The 12,967-nt window shown below is 38.9% G+C and overlaps 1 protein-coding gene across 3 annotated transcripts in view; it reads right to left on the bottom strand.

The window, feature by feature from the left end:
- Positions 1-11,841, bottom strand: part of gpat2 (glycerol-3-phosphate acyltransferase 2, mitochondrial) — a 50,303-nt gene extending 38,462 nt beyond the window's left edge. Inside the window, exons 1-4 of one of the 3 annotated variants that reach the window (XM_057355876.1) lie at positions 11,798-11,841; positions 9,903-10,026; positions 3,041-3,103; positions 118-228 (exon numbers count right to left, since the gene is read on the bottom strand). In XM_057355876.1, coding sequence (XP_057211859.1) covers positions 118-228; positions 3,041-3,103; positions 9,903-9,968 — 240 coding nt within the window. In that variant the 5' untranslated portion in view covers positions 9,969-10,026; positions 11,798-11,841. The remainder of the gene's footprint in view (positions 1-117; positions 229-3,040; positions 3,104-9,902; positions 10,027-11,797) is intronic. The other 2 variants (XM_057355877.1, XM_057355878.1) reach the window with 2 other exon arrangements.
- Positions 11,842-12,967: the final 1,126 nt, after the last annotated feature.

The following is a 12,967-nucleotide window of genomic DNA, read 5'->3' as shown; positions in this document are numbered from 1 at the left end:
AAAAGCATCGTCTGGTGTTCTTAGGTGATCCTAAACCTGTGTACTGCTCCCTCTGGCTCTCACTGTTTGTCCTTTCATTATCTTCAAATAATCCTTTCATCCCTCTCGTTTCCTCACCATACTCTGTGGAGTGCACTGGTGACAGCACTGTCCGACCATCGGCCTGAACCTGCCCTGGAACGGAGCCACGCTTTTCAACTTCCTCCTGATTTTCACACCCCAGGACAGCTAGCAAAGGAAACAGACACAAACACACAGTGAAAACAAATAAAAGGGTTTTGAGGGACACAGGAATCAACTGTGGATTTGGAGCCCATGCCGAGTGTTAAAAGCGCATTTTTCAAGTGGAGATAAGAAACGGTACCCTTGTTCGTAGGGCACAGTTTTCAATTTTATCTCTTCTATCATCCCTCTATTTGTTTCGCATTTTTCTGACATCAAAAGGTGTTCGGATACAAACGTGCGAGGAGGTGATATGAAATCTATTCATGAGCGGATGCTACAACGGCATTGCAATTGAATGGCGAGCAATTTGGGCCTTTGTGACAGAGCGGCGTCGCATTGAACCGAATGTCAGTTGATAGATTTCCAGAGAAGATGGCATCAATTTAAATTGATAGCAATCATAACATTTTAGCACAGACAGATAAGAGACAAAGTTGGAGACAGCGGGACTGATTGATCATAATTTAAAGCCGTCTCTACAACGGACGCAATTACAAAGTCTCTAATCATCTGTGTGGGAAATATCACTTACAGTTATCAATTATTAAATAAGACTGCATAATGGATAGGGCCCTGGCACCCAGGTTAATTCTTTTAATCTTCTTTTTAAAGGAAAATCATGTTTTCTGGTAATGTTTCATTAGCTTGGGCTCACAGGCACCCCGTGCCTTTGGTCAAGTGTAATAAAAGCACAAGATTATAGTCTGACAAGCAGAGGAATTGCATTAGGGCATAATGTTTTCATTTAAATTCAGCTGTAGTCCAATTTTTAGACCAGATGGGAATCGAATGCTGAGAGTACAAAAGAAATAAAAAAAAGAAGAAATTAAATAATTCACACTAACTCTGTCTAAACCTTTAAATGATTCAAAAACATCGTGAGGAGTTAGACAAAAAAACTTCAACCACTAAAAACATGCATAAAGAATAGTTGACTCAAAAATGAATCACGGATGTATGACTTTCTTATATCGGCTAAACATAATTAATATATAATTTTATATTAAGATCCTCATTTCATGTACTTATATAATACTTATAAGGTCCAAAAAAGCACATACATCCTTCGTAATCCTAACGACTCCCGTGGGTTAATAAATGTCTTCAAAAGCAAAGCGATATATTCATGAGAGAAAGCAACTCAAAGTTTATTTTGCGTAATTGAGTACCGCAGAGATGACGTATTTTTGTAGGCCAACCTGGAAGTTTGCTCCGCACTGGTTCCCTCAACCGAAAGCCTATGAATCTTTCTGTTTGTTCAGACATCAGACATTCTTCTATTGATTTACAGTAAGTGACAGCACAATGTCAAGACATACTGTACATCCCTAAAATCCTTTAGAAAAATCAGATTTTAAAGGTGCTGTGTGTCATTTTTTACATATTTTTGTAAACCAACCCGGAAGTTGGCACAGCACTGGTTCCCTCGACTGAAAGCCTTTGCATTTTTCACACTTTTGGAAGATCGCAAAAAATAAGCTCTGTATTAACAAAGGTTTATGATGTTTACAAGTTTTGTATATCAAGATTATATTTACAAATTAACACAACATTTGTTACGTTTGAAGCCTTAATACAATCACCAGAAGTAAAAAGCTAACATGACGCTATAAACATACTACACTACGGTCGCTCGATATCAATGTCACCATAATTTATTAAAAAACGTGTTTCCTGGTAATTAATTAATCCGTGAATGAATCTCCATCCAAATTCTTTGAGATTTTTATGCGTTATGCGTCTAAAGTCCCTGCCAAAAGATGTAGTTGCTTTTAGCAACTAAAAAAATTATGAACAGGTTATAAATGGTGTGTTTTATGTCATAGATTAAAACTTTTAAAGGCTTTGTTAACCACTGATCCTATTTCAGGGAAATTACCAAAAACCCAATCAAAAAAGCCATAGACTTTGGGGCGATGGAACCGGAAGTGCCAAACTCGCTTCTGAGGTTTGCAAACAAAAATGTGTCATCTCTGTGGTACTCCATTGAAATGCAAACAAGTAGATCTGAGAAATTCTAAATTCCAATATGGTGGCATGCTGATACAGTATGTCTTGTGACTAGATGGCATGTGTTTAGTCACTAGATTAACAATAAAACCAACAACTAAAATGATTACATTCTTGTATGGTGTTCATGTTTTTGATACTCAGCACCCAATGTTTTATGAAAAAATCCCATTTATGTAAAAAATTACAAAAACAGGAAATATTAATGAAATGAATAAAACTTATTTTGAAAAAAATCTTGAAGAAATGAAAATGCTTGAGGTTGAAAACAATAAAATTCACATTTTTTGGACAGTGAAAACAGGCCTGACCACCACACAAAGGTTAGTTACTGATGTGCCGCCATATTGCAATCATTTGGTTGAACTATTTAAAAAGTTTCTAAATAATATAGTTTGAGCTAAAACGCTCAGCACGGTTAGCAATCCACTTGCATAAACAAGAGTTTTTCATGGCACTGTGCAGAAAATGTTCTACTCAACCTAATAACAGACCGGGATAAAGAGGGAAAAATTGCTAGTTGAACTCTTGCTCACAAAAAGTATGTGAATTTACGAGTAATTCAATAATTTGGTAGATCCACCATCCACGGTTATTACCTCATGGAAAAAGCAACAACTCCATCTAATCCGAGCATTTTAAAGCTCACTCCTGACCAGGTGAGTACATCTGTCTTGAACCAATTATCCAAACCAAATCATTTTGAGCTCACAATGGTTCCACATGATTGACTGTGCGTGTGTTTTGGCTGAGAAAGTCGTGTATGTGCATTCGTTAATGGAGGCACGAGTTACCTTATGCCTACCTGGTGCTGTGCTTTGAATCTTATTACGATAATCTTCATCATAAACACAGAAGAATTTTCAACCTGATATGGAGAAGCAAATGAATCAATCAAAAATGGATTATATTCAAGGTAATTCTCATCAGCGTTTGAGGGATATGAGCTTCTGCGGGAATTTTATAAAAAAAACTTGTTTGGCTTTGTTTGAACTCCAAACGATTCCAAACAAATCTACATGTGATAAAGAGATGGAACTGTTTGTTCAGACATCAGACATTCTTCTATTGAGTAGTGACAGTAGGTGACAGCACAATGTCAAGACAAACTGTATATCCCTTTGAAAAATCTGATTTTAAAGGTGTTGTGTGTAATTTTTTGGAGGACTTATTGACAGAAATTCAATATAATACATAACGATGTCTTCAGAGGTGTATAAAGACTCTAAATAATGATGTTTTATGTTTTTATTACCTTAGAATGAGCTACTTCTATCTACATACACCACAAGTCCTCTTGCATGGAATTCACCATGTTGTTTCTACAGTAGCCCTAAATGGACAAACTTCTCCACAGAGCGCGTTCATAACTACGGTATCTCATTCAGCATAGAAACAAAAACGTGACGACATCTTTGTTCTGTGTCAGCCGCCGTAGTGCTTCGCAACTTCACCACTAGACACCACTAGATGATAAATTTCATACAATGGACCTTTCATGTAAATACAAATTTTGGTCACACTTCAGTATATCCATTAAACTATGACTTTTTCCCCAATTAACTCTTAATTTGTTGCTTTTTAATAGTTAGTAGGGTAGTTATTAGGTTTAGGTATTGGGTAGGATTAGGGATGTAGAGTATGGTCATGCAGAATATGTGCTTTAAAAGTACTAATAAACCAATATGCCAATAATACGCATGCTAATAACAACTAGTGAGAATTGCCCTAGGGTTGGGCGATCTGACGATCTTAAATCGAGATCGATCTTGAAGGCGTTCTCAATCCACTTTTCAACGGAATCACGAGGATCGTGATCTTGTTTGTTGTCTAAAACAAGGTGTGCTCGACATCATTCAGCGCTGCACAGACCCATTGGTGTATGACAGGGGTCACTAACTAGCGGACTCCGGTCCGAATGCGGACTGCGAGATGCGTCCATCCGGACCTCAAAGACTTTTGACATAATAAAAAAATGAACGCCTAACATTATATTCTAATGTAATCAAATTTATACCAGGCACATCAAGGTCCACTCTGTAGCAGTTAACATAATATGCGTGTAGCCACAATGCGCACTGTCTCTAGTTCAGACATGAGTGAAGAGAGCCGAGACAGACTCGCTGCACAGTGCGCAGACAGATGTAACTGTCAGTGACTGAAAAACAACGTCCTTTTCAAAAGTTAGAAAAGTTGATGCCGAAAACCATGTTTTCCGAGATTAATGGGTCGAGAGATTTGCATTTATTCTTCCTGCATCGACATGCACGAGACCGGTTTGTCTCATTTGCTCGGAGTCTGTTGCGGTTGTCAAAAGTGGAAACCTTAAACGGCATTATGAAATTAGACGTGGACACTTTGAAGAAACTTACCCGCAGCAGTCCGAGGTAAGGACACGGAAATATATGAGCTCAATATTAGCTCAAAGCCCAGTAGGAGCGATCTACACGGGTCCTCCCTCACTCACCGCCCAACAACCAGCATATGAATGTTCCCGAAGAATACAGTGGATCTTAGGAAAACATAAAAGCCCTTTACTGATGGGAAAAAAGTAAAAGAGTGCATGGAGGCTTCTGTGAAACACTTTTAAAAGTAAAATAAAGACATTAACTAAAATAAAATATGAAACAAACCCCCCTTTCAGCTGCAACAGCCACAAGAAGAGCTGAAATGTTATCAGAGGATGTTCAGTCACAACTTGATGCTGCTATTTATTAATCTCAGTTCAGCAGAAAACAACACTTTAGTTTTCTTTTAAAGTTGTCAATGTTGAAATGAATGAATGTTCAGTGCAGGTTTAGAGATTAGGGCATTTTGCACATTTTCCTTCATTATATTGTTGTCAGACATTGTTATGCCATCGTATAGATATAAAAAAAACATCTATTCATATTTTTAGGTATTTAATTGTCTGGACCTCGGCTGGTAAGGAGGGTTCGTTTACTGGACCTCAAGCAATTTTAGTTGAAGACTCCTGGTGTATGACATTGAAGCACTGCGAGAGCAGAGATCTCTGTATGCTTTTGATTCACTCTTGCCGTGCTGCGAGGTCTCACGCGTGCGATACAGTTTTGCAAGTGCATTAGACAGAGCGGCTTGTTTGTGTGAAGTGTGTTTGTCCTTCTTGTTTGTGTGTGAAGTTAATCGATAATTTACTTAGTTTTAGTCTATTTTGCGATTGAAACTCGTTTCCCGGCTGCATTGAGTTCATATAGCCTATATCTAGAGCCCTATGATTTCTGTGATGTGGACGCGGAATCCTGCTTTTTATATCTGTCATCTGCCGGTTCTGCATGTATGAGTGAATATGTTGCACAGTTTAACGATTTGTATGTGGACACAAACACATGAACATCATGTCCAGACTTGCCCTCAGAGTTTATTTCAGGTGCATTTCACTGTTTGAGAAAAACTATCGTCACTGAACTACACACCCTGAAACTCAAGTGGGAGTGTCTTCACAATGACACATAATAGAACACAGGTTAACATAAACGCTCAAATGAAAAAATACTGTAGTTTTCTAGTATTTGATCAAGCAAACTGTGGTATTCTTGTTGTAAATTGATCAACTATACTTTAATATTTACTAAAGTAAGGTTCAAACACACTATATTATCTAGGAATTTTACTGCAGTTTCCTATAGGCCTAGTAAATACTATAGTATAGGCTACTACAGTATTTTTATGTGGACAAATATATTACTATTGTAGAGTAAAAACTGGACAACACAGAAGCTGTTCAAATGTTCCGCTTCTCTAAGCTCCTCCCTACCGCGAGTCCAGTGTGCTCCGATTGGCCAACTGGCCCAATCAGTTGTGATTGGTCTTTCTTCATACACTGCGTGTCAGAAACGAAACGCCCATTACCACAGTTCTTATCTCAGGAAGGTTTTTGTAAACAAAGACGCTGTGTGTAAAAATGGCATCAGTATTACCATATCACAAGTTTTTATCTTCATAAACCTATCTTCATAAACCATTCAGACTATTGATTTCTGTTGATCTTTTTTCGTCATAGCTGTGGGAGAACAACAACAGCTCTATCCAAAAGATCATTACTTTGATTATACAGAGAGGAGTAAATGAGCAAGTTAGCGAGAGCTTCCAAAGATAATGCACAAACCTTTACATAATAAAATGATATAGTGCTGTAGTCCGTTTTTAAAATAATGACAAGCAAACCGTTTTGTTTGAAGGGGATCGTGACCACAGCTAAACTTTGCACACTTGACAAAACCATAATGTGAGACACGTTAGCAAAGTGCTACCGTGACTAAACGATAAAGGGATACAGTTCGTACAATACTACGACATGTAGAATGACAACAGTCTACAATAACCGCCACATTATTAGGTAAGAGTTGGATTATTAAAACTGTAACACTGTTAACTTATACGTTGTTTACCTGGAAACCTACAGCTGTACTAAATATACAACACGGATTAGCACAATTACTTTATCGTATATTGTAAGCACTCAATTTAACATGTACACATAACGTATTTATCATACTTACAGCTTGTGGTTCTGAGACGCTTGTTAGTCCAAATAAAGTTGGTATTGACTTATCTTTAAGGGTCTAGCAGCTGGCAAATCCCGCGTTGAACTCGCCAAAATTTGAGAAGCAGTCGTCGGTAAAATGACGAGCACATTACACAAGGTTGGATTTGTACTGCAGTGGTATCGTGGAAAAAAAATGTAACCACTGATCCTTCACATCGTCATCCTTTGGCAGCGAAAACAAAGTACATTTGCGTTCACAGCACAAAACACAGCGTCCCCTCGACATGTTGTATACGCAACACTACCTGAAGTGCTAGTGGGCAGGTCAGAGTGTTCCTGTTTCGCGGGAAGGCGGGGATTGTGCTGATGCATTACACTGTGACGTATCGATGTTACACTCAAAAGATTCGAAAGCCTAACGATTTGTTTGGGCGGTTCGGAGTCGACTCCTTACTTTGGAAGCCAATATCTTAATTTATCATGGACTTTTTGGAATTACAACTTTTCAGATCGTCAAAATTGAAGGAAAGCTACGTTACACACTGAAATGCCGGTAATTTTATGAGATTCATGATACCTGCTCTTTAAGATTTAAGATGTCATCGCATCACGTTTGAGCTCTGAGTCAGACTAGTGTTGGTACTTGGTACTGGGTTGGCTTCTACTCTTAGAACTAGTGATGTTCATGTTGACCGTTTAACAGTTAACCGATAGTACAATTTTTGACCGACTATCATACATGTTTTTAGTTTTCTGTATGGTTAAAAAAAATATGCTAAACATGTGTTAACTCATGGAGCATGCAGACGCGTGTGACCAGGTGTAAATGCCCTCCGAAACGTTTTCGAGACAGATTAAAATCTGATCACGCAAACCACTTGTAACAAGTGTAATTCATCGGGTTGTTGAGGCCACATTTGTGAGGGCTTTACTCCTCAAAACGGAGTGCTTCATTGGCAGCCTTGCTCAAGCTCAAGTTTGTTGTTTCAAATGTAGACACGCGACAATCGCGCTGTTAAATTCTCTGTCTTCCCGGCATGTCTACACCGCAGCGAAATGAAGCTCAGCAAAGCAAAGCTAAAGGGGAGCGAATTTCGGTGCTTGCAATCAATTTATCCTTTACATAAACTCATATCATGGATGCTTAGCATCGGCAGCCTCCTGTGTGCTTTGGAAAGGAGGAGAAAACAGCACAACCCGTGGTTTCCCTGCCTTCTTTTAGACGTGACGTAAAAATACCAATGTGAAATATGAATAAGTAATAAATAAAATTTGTATTTTGTGTGGGTATAGCAGATCGGATTTATGTCTGTTTAGCTAAGACACATTTATGCCCTCTTTGGATCTTAATCCTGGCTGGTGGAAAGCAAATGAAATGCGCTTCCCGAGGTGTTATCTCTGCATTCCCGTGACACCCGTGCCATCTGAAAGGGTGTTTTTTGCCACGGGTCTAATTGTCAGCAGGCTCCAGACTGTCCCCACAACACGTAAACATGTTTATTAAATAAAAACTAGCCAAGCTTTGGATTGAGGTAGGCCTACTATTTTTATTTGATGAAAAAACTTTCTGACGGAAATAAACTTTGCCGGTTCTTCTGTGTTTTCGTTTTGTCATAATTTGTCAAGTTATTTTCTTGCCTGTTTATTTTATGCTTTGGATTTATATTATTTTCGTTTTTCTCCATTGTCCAAAATGCTGCAGGTTCGTGAAAATGTGATAATATGTGAATGCAGGTGCTATTGTTGACCTTTTTGTTATGCTACTGTTTGCATGTTAAAATAAATTTGTGAAAGAAATGTTTGTGTCACAGCTCATCAACTGTAGCTGTGTCTCATTCGAAGTCCTCCGGATGTCACATGCGAAGGCTTGCTGTGCGTTCACACCACCGCCGTCGAGAGCGTCAAAGTGGCAGGAAGTCATTCATTTTCAATGTGAGCCGGCAGCGAGCAGTGAGCAGCGGCAAGAAGCTGCGCATCTTAGCCGTTGACGGCGTTGAGAAGAGTTGAAATCAGGTCAACTTTATGGTAATGAGCTATGACGCGGTTCGGCGGCAATCAATCGGAACATAGAAGTCCACCGCTTGACAGGATTCCAGAGCACGCAGCCCTGTAAACTTTGGTCTATGGCAGAGCGCCAGAGCATTCACGAATCTTTCTACAGCGTTGTTTGCAGGGCGGCCAGAGCAATTTCTGACGTGCTCGACGGCGGCTGAGTAAACATACAGTTATGTGGCGGACAAACTCGCCTCCGGAGGATGCCTTCAAAGTGAGACGCAGGCGACGCGAGTGTGGCGAGTCGGCCAATGGCAAATCAGCATCGCCAAAGAAACGGCGCAATCAAGCCGCCGCACCTGCCGATCTTTGGCACCTGCTCCCCATCAAGCTCACCCCATATAAACAGAAGAGGAATAAGGAAGAGGGAGCTTGTTCTCCACTAGTTGCCTGATGACTAACGTGTTGATCTTTCTCCATTTTCAGAGACCAGTGGCTAACGATCGGCAGGTACACCCCACTACTCACCAAGAGCACTTCTACTCACACCCCCGGAGGATTCATGACGAGATCTCACCACCTAAACGGACAGAGTTAATGCCCCACGATACTCTCACTGTTCACTGTACAAAGCCTTGTAATAAATCACCCTCCGGGGCCTTATATCGAAGTTCTCTGCCCGTCTCGTTTCTCTGCCCGTCACAATATAAATAATGTTCTCACGTACTCTCTTAAATGTAATGTTTGCAGATATTATGAAACTGACAGCATCTGGTGTTCATTTAACCAATAGGTGTATCATGAAAAATAAAAGCGAATGCATCTACGATTATAAATTATCCCAAAATAAAGGGATCTGATTTTATGGCAGTGGGAAACTGATGGAATTGATGAAGACAGAAACGGCAATGGTCTTCAATGGAAGCAAACTGAAAAGCATGCATACCGTACATACATTTCATCCATCAGTACACCAGTGAACAAAACCTGACTTTGAATATTCTGAACAGATCTGCGCTTAAGTGCATTTATAAAGTAATTTTAAAGAATAATGAGAGATCATTGTTACTCTTGAACACTAGCAAACATAATACATATGCTTAAATCCACCATAAATATGCATAAAAGCACTATAAAAGTCTTATTTTTAGGATGTGTAAGCTTTTACCGCAGGGTGTCTGGGCTGGAGCATAGTAGCACCTTCACTGGAAGCATCTACTCTGGCCACATCCATCTTTCTTAGGACCAGTTACTCCTACCATCTGAAGAAATGCTGAATAAACAGATGAGCCCTAGATTACAAAGAACAAAAGGGATTTAAGGTCAATGACAATCAGTATAATGACAAGATGCATGAACTTCTAGCATAGGGCTTTTTGTACTTTAATCCCTTGGCAACCATAAAATGTCCATATGTGGAAAATTTCTCCATTTGAGTCCCATGGATAGATAAATGCAAATATTGGGGGACTATGCCTTTTTGGGGAAGTTGGAGAACTATTTACCAATATAAGGCTATAACTGATCACACTGTACTATTACTGATAACATTTATAGCTGACCAAAACTAAAAAAGAGAAACTATAATATTAAAATACCGACAATAAACTTCTCTTCCCAATATCAACAATGCAAGCATAAACAAGACCAGGCCTAAAAATCTCATTCTCTGCTTCATCCTATAAATATTCATTATCCTCCTCTCTTGATGCCTGAAAGTGTCCTGGCAGAATATTTTGGAACCCTCACTATTCATCAAACCTCGCCCCTGTAGCTACAATTACTGCTGGGCCAGTCATCCCCATATCTCTTGTTAAATCCATTTCCATTTTTTACTCCTATTCTCCACTGCAAATTATTCTCTGGTTTACAGAAATGATACAAAGACGAAAAAATCCCAGTCAGCTAGAAACTGTCTTTCAAAACCAAGAGCACTGCCTATCCAGACAACATTTCTGGGACACATAGGCACACTTGCAGTATGTTATTTGAAGTTTGATTGTACATCTTTTGTCCAGATGTGTTTTACATTGAGTGTAAAGCCTCACATATACTGTAGATAAAGAATTTAATGCTCAAGTTTAGTTCTTCTGCATCACTCTCGCTGTTCAATTTGCATTGAAATTTAAGCCCAAAGAATAGGAGTGCTGCCAAAAGCTGAAAACAATTTACAGGTACTTCACGTTCAACTGACAGGACTAAAAGTGGATGGGTCATTTTATTTATGCACTAAATAATTTTTGTAAATTAAAAAAGTCCAGTGTTTATAAAAGAGTATGCCAGAATTGAATGCCATGGTTAGGCTCAGCTATTGTTTATAACTTAATTATGTACATAGTGATTTAAAGAAACATGATTAAAGAAACTGCCATTTTTACTGAGGGAATGAGGGTTAACGTTACTGTCCCACAGTTACTGTGAATTAAATGTTGACATTGTAAAACGTAAATTTTGAAATATAATTTGACACCATTTCTTTTACATTTTATCAGACAGAATGTAGAGATAAAAACATCACAGTTTTTTGACTTTATGCAGTGTTGGGCAGATCGACCGATCGGCGTGTGACATCATCAGCGAGTAACCGCGTGAGCAAAAATGTATGGTGCAAACAAAATGTACGTTTCTGATGCTGCCTAGAAGTTTATGGTAGGCTAGTTAATTCAATGCACGTTTGAAGTTTTTTCTTTGACGGAGGGCAAAACAAGAACAGAGCAAGACCTTTGTTAAAGTGCTGTTATCCATTATGGAGATTTAGAACTGAGAAAGAATAATCATTTCCCAAAAATATCGACTCGGGCATTCTCAATAATATTAAGAGGCTCCCGAAAAGAGGGGATGATACTGCATTTTAACTAGTTTAAGTTATATGAAAAGAAATCTTGCCGAGAAGGCCAACTACAAAGCACTTTGTGCTCGCTAAAGTCAGCAAAATCGACCAACATTCACAATTGTACATAAAAATGAGGTTCGATTTAAGCCACAGACAAAGACAAAAATTTTCGTATATGTTTTAAAACCAACGTTTAACAGAGAAATCACGATGGACAGACCACCACTCACCTGCTGCGAATAAAGTTAACGTTGTTTGTTTGGGTCATTCCTGCAACATCGCCCCCTATGGGTCGTGACATTAACATGCATCCTTCAACAGACGAAACAAACATGATTTATATAAGAATGTGCAGCGCTTCCTCCACAGTCTTTGCATTAACTAAACTAAATAACTGCTACATTATAGGCCTACAATAAATCATTCCAGTATAATATTAACGAGCTTTAAAGTGTCAGTCTCACATGCACCGGCTGCCACAATTCCACTTAAAGCCACAATATTGAATATTTGGACCGCTAGATGGCGCACTTTCGAAACAACAACAAAAGGCGAAGCTAAATGACGTTATGTAGGAGAGTGGAATCATGGGACATGTCGTTTTCACCATCCAGAGGCGTATGGAGATCGCCCATCATGTTCACGGACGAGGTAATGAATTAATTTTATTTTATGTCATCGTAATGATTAGCTTGCAAGAAACGTGGAATGTAATGCTACGTTAGCCCGCGACTGATATTGGACTTTGTCAATTGATTTGGTAGCATAATGCTACACAGTTTTACATGTTTAAAACAGTCATACAGTCGTTGTTTAAAAAGTAAATTTGAACGAACCCACAGCATTTACAAGTAACGTTACTGGCTACATATTTTTGCGCGACATATACTGTATTTTATAGGGTAACTGCATTCATAACTATTCAAATAATCTGTATATTATAGAAAAAATGTGCTTACCTGTCTATTGAAACACATGCAGAGCGGAGTCTCTGTCCAGTCCAAGTTGGTCGCGAAGCTCTCTCCATTACGTTAGAAAACGTCACGCCGATATTAATCCTTGTTTTATTTCTTTGTTTGTCCATAAGCCTGCTTGCCTCATTTGGCGTACGTTTACGCTTTTTGGGGTTTCGTTTACTCGCCAAAGAGTAATCGTGATCCATAATAACAGAACAACAGATGCTGCGTCCCAGATGCTGTATAACCACTTCCGCATTTGCGTGTTGCTGTAGTTTCTACAACCGGAAACTGAGGGTAGTGCGTAGCACCGGATATTAAGTCTCTGATGTGCGACAAATACAAGGGACGGGCCATTATTTTAAATAGGAATTTCTCTGGATTTGCACATTCTTGGGAACATTTGGGATAATGTAAGTACACAACTGCATGAACTATATCACA

This window comes from Triplophysa rosa, linkage group LG17, assembly GCF_024868665.1.
Source record: "Triplophysa rosa linkage group LG17, Trosa_1v2, whole genome shotgun sequence".
NCBI lineage: Eukaryota > Metazoa > Chordata > Actinopteri > Cypriniformes > Nemacheilidae > Triplophysa > Triplophysa rosa.
This window is presented reverse-complemented; position numbering and strand designations above follow the sequence as displayed.